This window comes from Aquarana catesbeiana, linkage group LG05 (genome assembly GCF_042186555.1).
Source record: "Aquarana catesbeiana isolate 2022-GZ linkage group LG05, ASM4218655v1, whole genome shotgun sequence".
Classification (NCBI taxonomy): domain Eukaryota; kingdom Metazoa; phylum Chordata; class Amphibia; order Anura; family Ranidae; genus Aquarana; species Aquarana catesbeiana.
Window position 1 is genome coordinate 11,229,867 of NC_133328.1, and position 18,112 is coordinate 11,247,978.

The following is an 18,112-nucleotide window of genomic DNA, read 5'->3' on the forward strand; positions in this document are numbered from 1 at the left end:
AGAGAGGAGGGGAGAGAGAAGGAGAGAGAGAGAGAGAAGGGAGGGAGGGAGAGAGAGAGAAGGGAGGGAGGGAGGGAGAGGGAGAGAGAGAGAGAGAGAGAGAGAGAGAGAGAGAGAGAGAGAGAGAGAGAGAGAGAGAGAAGAGGAGAGAGAGGGGAGAGAGAGGGGGGGAGGGGGAGAGAGAGGGGGAGAGAGAGAGGGGGGGGGAGAGGGGGAGAGAGAAGGGGGGGAGAGAGAGGGGAGAGAGAAGGGGGGAGAGAGAGGGGGGGGAGAGAGGGAGAGAGGGGGGAGGGGAGGGAGAGAGGGGGAGGGGGAGAGAGAGAGGGGAGGAGAGAGGGGAGAGAGAGAGAGGGGGGAGAGAGGGAGAGAGAGGAGAGGGAGAGAGGGGGGAGGGAGAGAGGGGGGGAGGGAGAGAGGGGGGGGGAGAGAGAGAGAGGGGGAGGGGGAGAGAGAGAGGGGGGGGGAGAGAGGGGGGAGAGAGAGGGGGGAGGGGGGGGGGGGGGGGAGGGGAGGAGAGAGAGAGGGGGGAATCTAGGATGGAAAAGGACCTGGGGGTCCTAGTAGATGATAGGCTCAGCAATGGCAAGCTGCTGCTAACAAAGCAAACAGAATATTGTCATGCATTAAAAAGGGGATTAACTGAATAGATAAAGCGTGGTGATGTACTGGAAATGGAGCGAGTACAAAGAAGGGCAACAAAGCTAATAAAGGGTCTGGAGGATCTTAGTTATGAGGAAAGGTTGTGAGCACTGAACTTATTCTCTCTGGAGAAGAGACACTTAAGAGGGGATATGATTTCAATATACAAATACCGTACTGGTGACCCCCACAATAGGGATAAAACTTTTTCACCAGAAGAGAGTTTAACAAGACTCTTGGCCACTCATTAAAATTAGAAGAAAAGAGGTTTAACCTTAAACTACGTAGAGGGTTCTTTACTGTAAGAGCGGCAAGGATGTGGAATTCCCTTCCACAGGTGGTGGTCTCAGTGGGGATCATCGATAGCTTCAAGAAACTATTAGATAATCACCTGAATGACCACAACATACAGGGATATACAATGTAATACTGACATATAATCACACACATAGGTTGGACTTGATGGACTTGTGTCTTTCAACCTCACCTACTATGTAACAGCACTGAAGTGCAGAGACCACATACTGCCCGCAAGTCAACAACGTGAAAGAATTAGCTGCTCTACCGTGCAGACTGTCTGGAGTTGGGAAACCCCATACTCTGGCTGAAGTGTCTCCACATTCTAATGGTAATCCATGCAGCAAAGTGAAGCTGGAACTCGGCTATCACCCATGAGAATAAATCCTTTGATCACATAGTGAGTTACAGCACAGAAGGCTAAGGCGTTTTCGGCTAAAAAGCCTTACTCATAGCATGTATGGAAAACTTCCTAGCCAAAACGCATTAGCCCTCTGTGCTGTAGACTCACTATGTAGTCAACAAAGGATTTATTTTCATGAATGATACCTGGTTCCAGCTTCACTTTGCTGCATATACTGCCCGCGAGTACCTGTGTTGAGCTAGCTTTAGATGTGAAGCTAAGATTGTCGCGCCTCTGAAAGTTGATGAGTGGCGGTTGACAGGTGGTGAGGAGGTGATATGATGACCATCTGTTTTAAACCTGTAAATGGCGCATCATCGCACTGTAACCGTGTGCATGGGCAGCACAGTGACTAAGTGCTTACCGTTTATGCCTAGCAGCACTAGGGTCATCGGTTCGAATCCCAACCACGACACTACCTGCCTGGAGTCTGCATGTTCTCCCTGTGCCTGTGTGGGTTTCCTCCGGGTACTCCGGTTTCCTCCCAAACTCCAAAGACATGTTGGTAGGTTAACTGGCCCTAGTATGTGTATGTATGAATGTAAATTAGGGACCATTAGGGACCTTGTAAGTTTCTGAGGGCAGGGACTGATGTGAACATACAATATATATGTAAAGCGCGGCATAAATTGATGGCGCTATATAAGTACCTGTAATAAATAAATAGCGTGAGGTTACAGGGTGGTTGTGGCACGGCCCCATTCTTATCTGACAGGGTTCACATGACTTCTAACAGCATGTTGGCAGTGGAAGCATCAAGGGCCGGACAGAGAGAGCCAAAGGGCCGGTGTGGCCCACGGGCTGCAGTTTGCTCAGGTCCAGGGCTGGACTGGGACAAGAATTTGTCCCTGGACTTCATCCAGACCGGCCCACTTTAACTTTGCAAACCCGCACAAAAACGGTATATAAACTATTCGCAATTGTGCAAAAAAAGTAAAAACATTCCACTGTAGGTATAAACTGCTTTTTTTTTACTTTTTATTAGAGAAAAAAAAAAAAAGGTATTGGACATAGACAGAACATATATCTGTCCTCCAAGTTTTACATTTTTCTGTATGAAAATTTGAAAAGTGAAAATACACTCTCACTCACCTCTTATTATTTCACTTATTCTCCTCTGTATTTTTCTCCTCCTTCCTTCTCACATCACCGCGTGAAGTGGGAGGGGCCAACGTCATGCAGGAACATTGCTACAAGCCTCATTGGCTGGAATTTCAGAAACCGGCATTGCTGCACAGCCATGGCTGCCTTTTTAAAGCAATGCAGCGGCGCTGAGGTTGAGCCGGGTTGCACACTATGAAGTGAGGTGATGGGCAGTGCGGATGACAGGTCTCTCCTATACCGGCCGGCAGGACAAACCCGCCCCGCCCCCCAGTCAAACCCAATGGCCCACCCAAGCCCCCCCCTTCACTGGCCATTAGCCATACTACTTTATTTCTCTTAAGCCGTGTACACACGGGCGGACTTTTCAGCATCAAACGTCCGACGGTCTTTCCGACGGACTTTCGATGGAGTTTCAATGGACTTTCGGATGCCCGGACTTGCCCACACACGAATGGACTAAAGTCCGTTCGAAAATCCGTTGGTTTGAACGTGATGACGTACGACAGGACTAGAATAAGGAAGTTCATAGCCAGTAGCCAATAGCTGCCCTTGCGTCCTTTTTTGTCCATCAGGCTAGCATACAGACGAACAGATTTTTCGACCGGACTCGAGTTTGTCGGAAAGATTTGAAACATGTTCCAAATCTAAAGTCCATCTGATTTTCGACAGAAAAAGTCCACTGAAAGTCCGATGAAGCCCACACACAGTCGGATTGTTCGACGGATTTGTTGCGTTGGACCGCTCCTGTCCATTGAAATGAATGTGCAAAGCTGTCAAAGTGCCTGCAAAGTGCTTCGGCAACAGCGCTACATGGGTGCATTTAATCCTTCCTTTGGCCGATAGCGGGGGTTAAAAGCGCCCCGCAAGCGGCCGAATAGCACCGCTAAGACATCGGTAAAGCGCCGCTAAAACTAGCAGCACCTTACCACTGCCGCTTCCCGTGGCTCAGTGTGGAAGGGCTCTAATAGGCAGTACAGCGGTGCTTAAATTATTGGTTAGCCAGGCAGCCATTACTTTGACAGGCTGTCACTGAAACTGGCCCACTGACCCATCGGCCCACCGGGAGACTCCCGGTAGTCCCGATGGCCAGTACATGCCGGCTCAGGTCTAGCGTAGACAGTCACTGGGTTGGGGGTCCAGGATGGAAAATGATACAGTTGTTGTATATTGTGACAGGTCAGGAATTTATTCATGTAGACTTGTAAAGTAAGCGAGAGGTCCACTTAAAGTTTTACCTTGTTGGTCAGTTGCTGGATTTCCACCTCCAGCTCTTTCACCTTGGCCTCCCTCTCCACCACCATCAGTTTCAGCTGATTGACCAGCGAGTTCTGCTTCTGGCTCTCGTTGTTCAGGTGCAGGCTCAGGGATTGCTGCGAGTCTTGGTGTTTCTGCTCCTGCTTGCTCAGGTTGGTGAGGATCTCCTGCATATTCTTCTGCTGGACCTGAAAAAATGTAGGAAGATGATTGTAAGAAGCTACAGCCGTATTTACACTTCATTTCATTGTGATTCATTATCACATTTTTTTATAAATCACTTGAGAGTGTGATTTTTGATTTTGGAGCGGATTGAGTACTAATAGTTTAGTAGGGGTTTTACTATAACTGCTAAACATCTGTTAAAATATCCACCACACATGGAGTGCGTTGTTTTCCGTTAGGTGGCTGCAGTGGCGGCCCGTCGGGCTCCGCCCCCCCCATCCATGCGTCCAGCCCCCTGATCTACATGCAGGACCCACCCAGTTGTGTGACAATAGCAAATTAATATTCACTATTGCCACACTGACCCTCCTCACGGCCAATCAGGAAGCGGGTCCTGAGACAGGTCACCCGATTGGCTAAAAGGACAGGCGATCCTATTGGACACCTAGGAGGAGGAGGGAGGAGACGCACGGTGCAAAGCGCTGTGATGCAGAAGAGGAGGAGAGGACACAGGAGCTGCTATTCGATCTTTTACTTTTAAAAAGGTAGAGGAGAGATCTGGGGTCTTTCTGACCCCAGATCTCTCCATAAAAAGGATCTGTCATCCTTATTTCTATTACAGGGGATGTTTACATTCCTTGTAATAGGAATAAAAGTGATAAAAAAAATTCAAGGGGCAGTCTAAAAATAAACATAAATAAGAATTAAAGCGCCCCCATCCCACCGTGCTCACGCGCAGAAGCGAACGTATACGTAAGTCACGCACGCATATATAAATGGTATTTGCACCACACGTGAGGTATCGCTGCGATCGTTAGAGCGAGAGCATTAATTCTCGCGCTAGACCTCCAGTGTAGCGCTAAACTGGTAACCTGTAAGAATTTTTAAAGTGTCGCCTATGGAGATTTTTAAGTACGGTAGATTGTCGCCTTTCAACGGATGTGCGCAACTTTAAAGTGTGACATGTTAGGTACCTATTTACTCGGCGTAACATCATCTTTCATATTTTACAAAGAAATTGGGTATTTATTGTGATTTTTTTAAAAAATCAGTAAAGTGTTTTTTTTTCCAAAAAAATACAATTTGAAAACCATTGCGCACATACCATGTGACATAAATAATTACAACAATCGCCATTTTATTCTCTAGGAACAAAAAAAAAAAATATATAATATGTAACATATAAGGGGTGTATTATATAATATATAATATATATATATATATATATATATATATTTTAGCAGAGTCCCTAGAGAATAAAATGGTGATTGTTGCAATTATTTATGTATGTATATATACTGTGTATATATATATATATATATATATATATATATATATATATATATATATATATATATATATATATATATATATATATATATATATATATATAATGTGTGGGAGTTATAAGTAATTTTCTAGCAAAAAAATACAGATTTTTACCTGGAAACAAAAAGCATAAATTATTCATATCCATCCTGCTCTCTTTCTGAAAATACTATTAATTTCCTTTAAGAATAACGAACACATAGTACCAGCAGGGCGTCTATGAGTTCATCGTCATGCTTCCCTTTATCCAGCAGTGTCGTCATTTGCAACTTGAGGGTCTTCAGATCATTGGACAGAGATCGGTTCCTGGCTTTGGAAGCCTCAAACTTCTTTTTCAGATCCTCATGTTCCCTTCTGAGAGTGTCATGTTCCCCGGTCAGTCTCTAGGATTATAACAAAGAGACAACATGGAAGCAACAACAATAGGAATATAGGAATAAAAACAGAACTACTACTACATGAAGCCTTCAGTATGTGCCAGTTATATTCTTGGCAACAGTCCTGGAGTTGCCGGGACAGTCACAGCTTTTAGAAAAATGTCCAGCCACGGCTCAGTCCTGGCCAGTGTCATCGAGCCCCATTTATTCATAAGGGGTGGGGTCCGGGGGCAGAAAGGGGACTATTTCATCACATTCAGGTGCAGGCAGAGTAATCCCTGCACAACAGCTGCTGCTGTTTTGGCGGATTGTTATAGAACAAGCAGGGACTTTACCTTAATTGGCGGGTAAAGCCTGCTGCTGTTGGCTGATATCACAGGGCTGGTCCAATCTGTGGATGCATCCTGACAATAATGTTGGGATCCACACAGATGCCTGACAGCAGCTGGCTGAGCCTCTCAGCACGTCGTACTTCCGTAGGGGAGGGGGTGATTCTGGGTTAGAGTACTCCTGTGACCCAGAAGAGAAGTATGGCAAAAAGATCTTTACCCACACTTCACTTTTCATTTTTTTTTATCCTGCAGTGCGTTTCTTTACTGTGCAGAATAATTTATTACGCAGTTAATGTCTTCACCTTACAATTTATTAATTATTAATTTATTCCAGTAATTCAATTCAAAAAGTAAAAAATGTATATATTATATAGATTTATTACACACTGAGTGATATATTTCAAGCCTTTTTTTCTTTTAATTTTGATGATTATGGCTTACGACGAGTGAAAACCCAAAATTCAGTATCTCAGCAAATGAGAATATTACACAAGACCAATAAAAAAAAAAAAAAAAAAAATGGATTTTTTAATACAGAAGTGTTGGCTTTCACACGATCGGACCGTTCAGGTCCGCCTGTCAGTTTTGACGGCGGACCTGAACGGGCGCTCCATGTTAGCCTATGGAGCGACGGATGTCAGCGGAGACTTGTCCGCTGACATCCGACCCCGTCTGATCCGCTAAAAGCAGACGGATGGCCCTACGTCCGGATCCGTCACTGGCGGATCTGATCGGGTGAGATCTGAAGAAAACGGACATGCTGTCCGTTTTCATCCGATCCCTCCATAGGCAGCAGCGGCGCCTGACAAGCCCCTCCCAGCTCAGTGAGCAGAGAGGGACCTGTCATCCGCTGGCTCAGCGGAGATCAACGGAGAGATCTCCCGCTAAGCCGCCTCGTGTGAATGAGGCCTTACTGAAAAGTCTGTCCATGTACAGTATAGTATGCACTCAATACTTCGGGGCTTCTTTTGCAATTCTTTATTCAGACAAAACACACGGAAATACAGAAACCACTTCATTTGCATACGGAACTTCTCTGGATCAAAAATACTATCACCACTATCACACGGTAGTGCCAAGAGGAACAATGTCTAAAGAAAAGCCCTGAGCTTCGAAGTATAGGAAGTCTCTGCAGCCCGCATGACATTTAGTTCGGTAAACATCGTATATATAGAATATAAAATGACCCAAAGGGCCTATAAAATAGCCATCAGTCAATCGCTCCAGGCTTGGGGAGCCCTCCAATACGTCCTAGGGAGTTTAAGTCAACAGTACCGCATACTAGTGTTGGACCTGGGATCTCTCAACCTGTTTGAGTCCCTGAAAACCAGAGTCATCAACCCCCGGACTAAAAGCCGGGTTGCCAACAATAGGGGTGAGAAGCGAGGGGGTGGGCACGACAGAGAAGTTGCGAAAGGCCTTCTGGGAGATCCGCCATGTCTCTCCCACCGTGGGGTGGTCCAAGACCCGACTTGGCAAGTGAGTCTGGCACCATGTCACCGAGTCCAACTGGGTCCCCGCCAAACTCTGCTCTATTTGGACCCACTGTTTTAAGGAACCATGACGGCACCAGTCCAAGAGACGTGTCAGGTGGCAAGCCATGTGGTAAAGGTTAGCGTCTGGCAGGGCTGTACCCTCCGTAGGTCGGGGCTTCTTTTGCATGATTTATTGCATCAATGCGGTGTGGCATGAAGGTGATCAGCCTGTGGCACTGCTGAGGTGTTATGGAAGCCCAGGTTGCTGCCTTCAGCTGTCTGCATTGTTGGGTCTGGTGTCTCTCATCTTCCTCTTGACAATACTCCACAGATTCTCTATGAGGTTTAGGTCAGGAGAGTTTTCTGGCCAATCAAGCACAGTGATACCATGATCATGTGACCAGGTATTGGTACTTTTGGCAGTGTGGTCAGGTGCCAAGTCCTGCTGGAAAATGAAATCAGCATCTTTATAAAGCTGGTCAGCAGAGTGAAGCATGAAGTGCTCTAGAATTTCCTGGTAGAGGGCTGAGCTGACTTTGGACTTGATAAAACACAGAGGACCAACACCAGCAGATGACACGGCCCCCCAAATCATCACCGACTGTGGAAAATGTATGGTTTATGATCTATCCGGTGTCCGGGACCGAGGAGGAAGGAGAGAGGTGCAAAGCTGCTACCTTACCCGGGGCCCCATTCTTCCTTAATCCGTCTCTGTATGTCTTCGTATTCTGTATTAAAGTTTCAGTATGTAGGAAACAGAACCATAAGCAAGTCATATAAGCATCTTTTACTGCGTGTTCACATTGCATCCTCCTAAATGCCCCCCGTTATGTTTTAAGCTCTGAAAAAGGGGGAAGGTGTTTGAGCCCCCAATACATGTTGGCTTTTCTATTTAGTTGTTTGTGAGCCAATATTAATATAAAGTGTTTTTGGACATTCACTCAGTTTGGTGTTCTCATTAGACTTTATACATGTGCCTTGAAATCTGGACACCCTGTTTGAAGGCCACCTTGTTTTTGTTGGGATCAGTCCTTGTGCCTCGTCCCAATCTAATAATACATTTGAATCCGGAGCTTCAAAAAAAAAAAAAGAAGCCCGTTCTGCTTTACCAGCAGGTCCTTTGCATGAGACTCAAATTATTTTTTTTTGTCACCTCTAAAAACAACTAGTCATAAGGGAAACTGAGATGATGCTCTTCTGAGAGTGAAACATGTTAGAAGTAGTCCAGAGCAGTGGCCCACACTTTCTCCCACGGACAGCAACCATGGGGCGTAATCTCCCTCACCGACACCAACAATAAGTCACTATTCCTTTCACTGACACCAACTATGGAGCATCATTTCTCCCATTAACACTAATGATGGGGCACAATTCCTCCCACTGCCACCAAGGATGGTAAGCAATTCTTTCCAATGACACCAATGACCAACACTCTTTTTCTCCGCTTCCACCAACAGTGGAGCACAATTCCTCTCACTGACACCGACATTGGAGCAACTATTCTTTTCACTGACACCAAAGATGGGGCACTATTCCACCCAATGGTATCAAAGATGGGGCACTACTACCTCCGGTGACACCAAGTATGTAGCACTATTCCTCCCACTGGCACCACAGCTTGTCCGTAATTTCTCCCACTGACACTAACGATGGGGCACTATTCCTTTCCACTGATACCAACAGTAGGGAACAATTGTTTCCACTGACAATGATGAGGCATAATTACTCCCTCTAACATCAAACATGGGCCACTACTACTTCCAGTAACATCAATGATGGGGTACAATTCCTCTGACTGACATCAAAGCTGAGCCATAATTTCTCCCACTGACACCAACAATGGGTCACAATTGCTTCTACTGACACCAACAATGTAGCACTATTCTTCCCATTGTCACTAATGTTACAGCACCATTCCTCCTACTAACAAGGATGGGGCACTATTCCTCCCACTGATACCAATGATGGGGCACTATTCCTCCCACTGACAACACTGATGGTTTATTATTCCTTCCCACACTTATCATAGGCACCAGGAAGTTTTTTTATACTCCCACTGAGCAATGAGCCTGGGGTATTGTACATTCCCTCTGGCCACAGTCTGCCTCTCCTAAAAAGTCTTTAGGACCATGGGTTGTACTTTTGTTAGGGATATTTGGGGACCCGTGGTCTAGAGCAGGGATATGCACTTAGCGGACCTCCAGCTGCAAAACTACAAGTCCCATCATTCCATTGTGGAATGGGGCCAAACTTCAGTACTTAAAAATCTCCATAGGCGACGCTTTAAATTTTTTTTACAGGTTACCCCTTTAGAGTTACAGAGGATGGTCTAGAGCTAGAATTATTGCTCTCGCTCTAAGGTTTGCGGCGTATGTAACCTGTGTGTATCTGGCTCTGATACTAGCCAGTGACCGCACTGGACGTCCCTGGAGTATTACAGTAGGGATGCTAGGTGAAGAGAGGTTCTGTCACCTGAGCAGGGCGCTACCACTACACAAACTAGGCAGCTGCCTAGGGCACACTGCTGCCTAGGGCGCCCGGCCACTGGTGTTCCTACTCTCTTCTCTCTGCAGCAAGTGACTAAGTCTCAGCATCAGCAGGCAGCGGTCCCTCCATTCGCACATAGTGTCAGAGGCGCAGCGGCGGCGGAGGACTGTGTCTGTGTCCTGACTCCCGAATGAAGGGAAGCAAGCAAACATTCATTGATGGGTGCTGGTAGGCTGCATTGATGGGTGCTGGTAGGCTGCATTTGATGGGCGCTGGCGAGGCTGTATTGATGGGCGCTGGTGAGGCTGCATTGATAGACACTGGTAGGCTTCATTGATGGGCGCTGATGAGGCTGCATTGATGGGCGCTGGTGAGGCTGAATTGATGGGCGCTGGTGAGGCTGCATTGATGGGTGCTGGTAGGCTGCATTGATGGGCGCTGGTAGGCTGCATTGATGGGCGCTGATGAGGCTGCATTGATGGGCGCTGGTGAGGCTGAATTGATGGGCGCTGGTGAGGCTGCATTGATGGGTGCTGGTAGGCTGCATTTGATGGGCGCTGGTGAGGCTGCATTGATGGGCGCTGGTAGGCTGCATTGATAGACACTGGTAGGCTTCATTGATGGGCGCTGGTGAGGCTGCGTTGATGGACGCTGGTGAGGCTGCGTTGATGGACGCTGGTGAGGCTGCGTTGATGGACGCTGGTGAGGCTGCGTTGATGGACACTGGTAGGCTCATTGATGGGCGCTGGTAGGCTTCATTGATGGGCGCTGGTAGGCTTCATTGATGGGCGCTGGTAGGCTTCATTGATGGGCGCTGGTGAGGTTGCATTTGATGGGCGCTGGTGAGGCTGCATTTGATGGGCGCTGGTGAGGCTGCATTTGATGGGCGCTGGTGAGGCTGCATTTGATGGGCGCTGGTGAGGCTGCATTTGATGGGCGCTGGTGAGGCTGCATTTGATGGGCGCTGGTGAGGCTGCATTTGATGGGCGCTGATGAGGCTTCATTGATGGGCGCTGGTGAGGCTGCATTTGATGGGCGCTGATGAGGCTGCATTTGATGGGCGCTAGTGAGGCTTCATTGATGGGTGCTGGTGGGCTGCATTTGATGGGCGCTGATGAGGCTGCATTGATGGGTGCTGGTGAGGCTGCATTTGATGGGCGCTGATGAGGCTTCATTGATGGGCGCTGGTGAGGCTGCATTTGATGGGCGCTGGTGAGGCTGCATTTGATGGGCGCTAGTGAGGCTTCATTGATGGGTGCTGGTGGGCTGCATTTGATGGGCGCTGATGAGGCTGCATTGATGGGTGCTGGTAGGCTGCATTTCATGGGTGCTGGTGAGGCTGCATTTGTTTGACACTAAAATTAAAAAGGTGGGGTATACATGGGCAGAGGAAAGGGGGTGGAGTCAGGGGTGGAGCCAGGGGGGGTGGCAAAATTTGGTTTCGTCTAGGGTGTCAAAAATCCTTGTACCAGCCCTGCACCTGAGCTTTGCTTGTAGCGTGTTACATGTACATTCAAATTTTTTTCTTCTAATATTCTGATAGAAAGAAGCTCAGAATAAAAGGATAATGCCATCATTCAGTATCTGAGTATTCTGTGCTGGATGGGAACCGCAGATCTTAGCGATATGAATGGATGGGGCTTTTCCAGCACATGAATAGTGACAGTAAATTCTATCAGCTGTCAGTATAGGATTACACGTGTAAGTGGTGAAAGCCGCACTCGGCTCCTCGTCATCAACCTTCATTTCCACATTCAGCGGTTTTCCATCGGGAGTGACAAAGTAAAAATAGTTATTCTGCTCACATCAGGCAAACTGATAATAGCTTTATATCATCATAAGGGAGGACAGGAGATAGAAACAATCATCTGGAGACGTCTCAGAAATACACTGAAACCTCAAAAACTCATTCATACTCATCTTTTTCTGCAGCTCTGTACACTGATCAGCCATAACTTTATGACCGCCGGCAGATAAAGTGAAGAACATTGATTTTCTTGTTACAATGGCACTTGAAAGTGGGTGGGATATATTAGGCAGTAGGTGAACATGTTGTCCCTGAAGCTGATGTGTTGAAAGCAGAAAAAAAACAGGTACGGGTAAAGATTTGAGCGACTTTAACAAGGCAAGATGACTGGCTCAGAGCAACTCCAAAACGGCAGCTCTTGTGGGATGTTCCCGGTCTGCAGTGGTCAGGACCGACCAATAGGGGTCCAGTAGATTATCTAAGAGGAACCATTATGGAGAAAAGACTCCATTTGTTGTTACCACCGTCCCAGGTATAGTATATATAGAAAAATAATTACCCCCTGGTACAAAGGGACTTTAAGGGCAAACTTGTTAAGGACACAATATTTAAAAAAAAAAAAAAGAAGAAAAATGTATTTCATTAAAACAATGTAGTGGTCAAAGATAATAACCATGCACAAAGTGATGCATAATATCCATATATAGCAGGGATATGCAATGAGCGGACCTCCAGCTGTTGCAAAACTACAAGTCCCATCATGCCTCTGCCTCTGGGTGTCATGCTTGTGGCTTTCGGTGTCTTGCTATGCCTCATGGGACTTGTAGTTCTACAACAGCTGGAGGTCCGGTAATTGCATATCACTGATATATAGTATACAAGCAGAAAGCACTTCTATAGCCCAACGCGTTTCGGGAGATTCAAGGTAAAGCCCTTCTTCAGGGGCATGAAGGAGACAATAATTGGAGATGATACTGCATTCATGGAATAAGCGGACGCTGCTGTTTTGGGGTTCTGTGTGAGAGAAACGCTGCTACTTCTCCACTAAAGATTGATTTTCCCATAATCTCAGCCATGCACTGTTTTGCACGAATTTGCTGCGGGGACTTACTCTTTTTTGGGGACCCTTGTGAGGGATCCCTCGAGCCTTGAGGATCTATTCTTTCTCCTTGGGTGACCTCCTTCTCAACCTGGATACGTGTCTCCACATCCATTCAGTACCATCCCTATAATCTTTTTTTAATAATACTTATTCCATGAATGCAATATTGAGCATCTCCAATTATTGTCTCCTTCATGCCCCTGAAGAAGGGATTTATCTTGAATCTCCTGAAACGTGTTGGGCTATAGGAGAAGTGCTTTCTGCTTATATACTATATATGGATATTATGTATCACTTTGTGCATGGTTATTATCTTTGACCACTACATTGTTTTTATGAAGTACATTTTTCTATTTTTTGAAAATATTGTGTCCCTAAAAAGTTCGCCCTTAAAGTCCCTTTGTACTGAGGGGTGCTTATTTTTCTATATATAACCAATAGGGGTCCAAGGAAGGAAAACCGACCAACTAGCGACAGGGTCATGGGCTGCCAAGGTTTACTGAAGCACCTGGGGACCATAGAGGTTAAGAAAGGCCGCCATAGACAAAGAAAGGATCCCAACTTTTGCTCTTTTCAGTGTAGCTTACACAAGTAACATGGTGTTGACATGTGATGTTGTTTACATGGTCACATGTGTGTTTTTTATCCTACCTAAAACATATTGACGCTGACCTTTGACCCCAGCCTTAACCTTTCACCCTTACCTTGACCCCAACACTAATCCTGACCTAGATCAAGCCTTGATCTAGCTATTTTTTCTTCCTGTCTTTTTTTTTTTTTACACACCTAGGCCCGGTTCACACTAGTGCAATGCCAGAAATCGCATGTGATTTGCAACGCATTGCTGTGCACATCATATACAATGTCTGTGCGATGCGATTTCAGCCAAACTGTATGGCTAAGATCGCATTTCACATTCGCACCCCTTTTTTTGGTCTGCACTGGAATCAGATTGCATGGATGTTCACACCTATTCGATCCGATTCCTGCACCATTTTACAGTTCGCACTGTGTGGACCACTGTGCAATTCAGGTGCGATGCGGGAACCCGCAGTGGATTCGCAGGGTTCTCGTATCACACTAGTGTGAACCGGGCCTTAAAGGGCAAGGTCACCTTTACAGAAAATCTGTAAGGTGAACTTACACTGGACCCCCTCCCCACCCCCCCCTGGTCCTGCTGTACCGGAGTCCCGCGATCTACCGCTGTCAGGCACTGGGACGCCACTTCACCGGTCCGGGGATTTGAAATCTTTCTAGATTTCTCTCCTCTCCTCCAGCGCTGACATGACGGGCTAGACGGAGTCTGATTGGTCAGTGCCGTCCATGTGACTGTGCTGACCAATTAGAATGCCTCCTAGACGTACACGCTGAGAGGTACAGAAAGGACATTAGGCAGCGCGGATTGCAAATCCTTAGTGTGGTGCAGCGGCGTCCCGGTGTCTGACAGCAGTGGAACCCGGGGGGGGGGATCCAATGTAAGTTCACCTTACAGATTTTCTGTAAAGGTAAACTTACACTTTAAAGCGGAAAAAGTGTAGCTGCTGACTTATACTAAGCAGACACTTACCTGCACCACGGTCAAGCGATACAGGCGCCTGAAGCCTCGCTCCTCCTCTGCGGCGCCGTCATAGCAACTGTGGGCACCTGGCCGTGACAGCTTAAGGCTTCACGGCCAGGCGCGCACTGCACACGCGTGAGTTGCGTTGCACTCTGCTATTGGCCAGGCAATTTTCTGGTACCTGTGACGTGTCCCAGAAGATTGCTGGCAGGGAGGGGCTGCCTAGGACGAGAAGAGGAAGGAGAAAGTGGGACAGGGAGTCCCACTAAAAAGAAGGTACCCACTCCCCCCCCAAAAAAAATTATATTGCAAATGTGGCATGTAAGGGGGCGAGGCGTGCTTAAAGCGGAAGTTCTACTTTTGGGTGGAACTCTGCTTTAAAGTGGTGTTCCACCCCAAAAAAAAAAAAATTCATGACTGTGCCTAAAAAAAATAAAAAAAAAAAACATTTGGAAATTTTTTTTTTTTTTACTTACCTCTAAATGCCTGTTGCTAGGGGGTCCCTCGTAGTCTGCCCCTTCCAGTGCCTGGGCTGGTGACATCACTTCCCCTCGGGACAGGAAGGACTCGGCTCTGCTCCCTCCCTCTTGTCAATCATCTGGGACCCATTACAGGTCCCAGGTGACTGAGCGGCCAAGCACGGCGCGCGACGCCGCGCACGCATGCGCAGTGGGTGCCAGGCTGTGAAGCCACAGCCCGGCGCCCACAGTTGCAATGACGGCGCTGCCGAACGGAGGGGGGAGACGAGCGGGGCTTCGATCCCCCGCATCGCTGGACCCTGGGACAGGTAAGTGTCCAATTAAAAGTCAACAGTTGCAGTATTTGTAGCTGCTGACTTTTAAATTTTTTATTTTTTTTTCATGGGTCCTCCTCTTTAAGTTAAAATGTTTCCCTTGCAAGGAGAGAAAGATACAATGTATCTTCCTCTCCATTCAGAGGAGAAAGAAAACACAGGGGCGGGCTGCACAGAAAATGAGAAAATGTGTTCAGAGCTACCTGGGGGCAGATAGGCAGTCGCACGGCTGCCAATCAGAGGCTATCACAGTGATCAGGTGACCGGAAATCAGGAGTCCCGGGTCCCGATCGTTAGTACAAGACCCGGGGCTCTTGGTGAGCTCCCAGCACAAACACAAGAACATATGCGGAACCCAGGTTTAAAGCCCACCTCCTGGAGACCACACATATGTGTCATTATGGGATTGATGCATTCTCTGCATTAAAGCAGAATTTTTTTTCCTTCCATCTATAAAATCTTCTGCCCTTGTTGTTTTTACTTTGGATAGTAAAACATTTTTTTTTCTGCCAGTAAATACCTTATACAGCCCACTTCCTATTTCTTGTCTGGTAAAACACCTAGGCTTATGACATCATGCACAGTTCTCTCTCACTGAGAGTTTGCCAGGAAGAGGGCCAATGAGAGCTGCAGAGCTGGAGGTGTTCCTCTGTGTAAATCCAGGAAGTGAACAGGCAGCAGCTTCAGCTGCCCACAGTTAAAATGGCTGCAGCCAGACTCAGTGGAGGGAGATTTCTGCAGCATATTTGGCAAGTACAGAATCAGAGTATATATACAATAATATGCAAAGTGGTAGGAGGGAAGCTTCAGAATGGCAAAGATGTTTTTATTACAATTTATGTGAGAAGACTGCAGTTCCTCTTTAAGGTAAAAACCCTTTGTGTCCACGATACCCCCCCCCCCCCAGCCCCCCCATACTTAAATAAGACAGATCTCAATCCAGTGGCTCTCTCCACTCCCTCCTCACAGGGCAGATTCATAGCAGGAGGAGCCATTGGCTCCTGTTGCTGTCAACCAAATCCTATGATTAGGGAACAGGGGGCAGGGCAAAAGCCTGATTGTGTGTGTCTCTGGATGCAGGCAGTGGAGCTCGGGAGTACTTCCCTTAGCAAGTGGCTTGCTGGGAGGTACTTAGAATGCAGGAAGAGCGCGGAGCGCCGGCAGGGGACCCCAGCAAAGAAGGATTGGGGCTGCACTGTGCAAAACCATTGCACAGAGCAGGTAAATATAACAGATTTGTTATTTTAAAAAAATATTTAAAGTTTAAAATAATTTTAATTGTTTCCCGAATCAGACTCCACCAGGGCAGGGTCTTCTTTGTATGAAGTTTGCAAATCCTCCCCATGTTGTGCAAGGGGAACCACACTAACCTGCTGCTGGGTTAATTGGCTTATCAATTTAAAAGGTTTTAGGCTCCTCGGAAACTGATATAAATGGTGATTTGCACATTTTAAAGCTCTGCGGATTATGCTGACTATATAGAGACAACAAATATAAAACACCTCCATGATATTGTCCTGCAGCTCTCACAATATCTGTCTTAATTGTCTATATTACCTCCAGCGATTCTTTCTTCTCTTTCTCCAACGTTCGCAAGCGAAACAAGTTCTTCTCCTGAGCGGGCAATCTCCGGGATGTCCCCAACATCTCTTCCTCCAGACTGAGTTCTGACGTGGGACTCCTTATCTGGCCCAGCTGGCTCTCCAGCTCCCGGACCTGCACAGAGTATAGACAACATTACATTGGTTCTATTTCAGAAATGGTCATGGAGATGGAACTCGTATAGTACCATGGATGGAGCAATGACAACGCTCCAGATAAGTCACTCCAGCAAGTTCCTCAGAAAAAACAGTCCACGGGTTTTAGACTCACCCTGCCCTGCAGAGCTAGAATGTGCTGCGCCCGGCCTCTCCAACTTCCAGATGAGGAAATTAGCTGAGGAATATTCACATCTTCTCCAACTTCATTGACAAGAACCTGCAAATAGCATGGGATATAAGAAAGGGCTTGGCATGTCATGCATGTTAGATTGAGTTAAAAAAAGAAGACTCTGCATGTTAAACCAGGCACCACATCTCTCAGCACAGTGGCCTGGGCATAGGGTTGCCACCTGTCCAGGATTCACCCAGACAGTTCAGGTTTGGAATCTTGTGTCCGGGTTTCAGTCTGCCTGAAACCCGGATAGATTATTTAGACAGGGCTGCGGCTCCCCAAGTAACTGAGATAGTCACACAAAAATCTGTTGCCATCCGGGAGCTGCGGGCCGCTGTCTGGGGGCAGGTTTGGCAGCACTGGGGTGGGGGGGGGGAGATAATGTTAGCAAAAGCAGTTTGGCCACACCCATTGTTTGCCGCAGCACGCTGCATTACCACTCTCTTTGAGGCGCCCAGAAGGTGTCCCAGGTCTTTTATAATCCTATACTGTACACTACAGAAAAAAAAGTGCCCTGTAAAGTGTTCAGGTTTGGCTTGAAGAAAAGGTGGCAATCCTACCTGGGCACCTGATAAAGCTTAGCATCAGTGGTGGCTGGTGCCCAATATTATAGGGGGGGCTGGCAAACAAACCTGCCCCCCTCACTCGCACATACCCCCACCACTGGCCAGGAGGAGAAGCAGGAAGACATTAGCGATTATTAATTTGCCAATGTCACACAAAAGGGTGGGCTCAGGGCACAGAGCTCTGCGCCCCGAGCCCACCCTTTTTTGAAGCCAATTAGAGCCTCAGACTCTAATCATGTGCTTCAAAAAAAAAAATCCCATTAAAATCCATGCGTCAGGTGCCCTGCATGTAGTTTAGGGGTCGGGCACATGGATTAGAGGGGCGGCGCCCCTTCTCCCCTAATGGAGCAGCTGCCACTGATTAGCATGTTCACCTCTACACCAGATAAGGCTCAGCACACTGCTCTTACACCATGCACTGTAGCCTGGAAACCACATAATGCTCAGGATAGAGCCTGGGCCCCAGAAAAGGTTTACCATCTTGTTCTTGGCACCAGACAAGGCTCTGAACACTAACTTGGTTATCAGGTGAGGCTCAGTATATCTACCAGG

General features: G+C 47.1%; 1 protein-coding gene across 2 annotated transcripts in view; it reads right to left on the minus strand.

Annotated features, from left to right (window-relative positions):
* CCDC13 (coiled-coil domain containing 13) overlaps window positions 1-18,112 on the minus strand; it is an 87,942-nt gene that overhangs the window by 33,612 nt on the left and 36,218 nt on the right. For both annotated transcript variants that reach the window (XM_073629433.1, XM_073629434.1), the window contains exons 7-10: window positions 16,935-17,039; window positions 16,620-16,778; window positions 5,398-5,574; window positions 3,679-3,885 (exon numbers count right to left, since the gene is read on the minus strand). In XM_073629433.1, coding sequence (XP_073485534.1) covers window positions 3,679-3,885; window positions 5,398-5,574; window positions 16,620-16,778; window positions 16,935-17,039 — 648 coding nt within the window. The remainder of the gene's footprint in view (window positions 1-3,678; window positions 3,886-5,397; window positions 5,575-16,619; window positions 16,779-16,934; window positions 17,040-18,112) is intronic.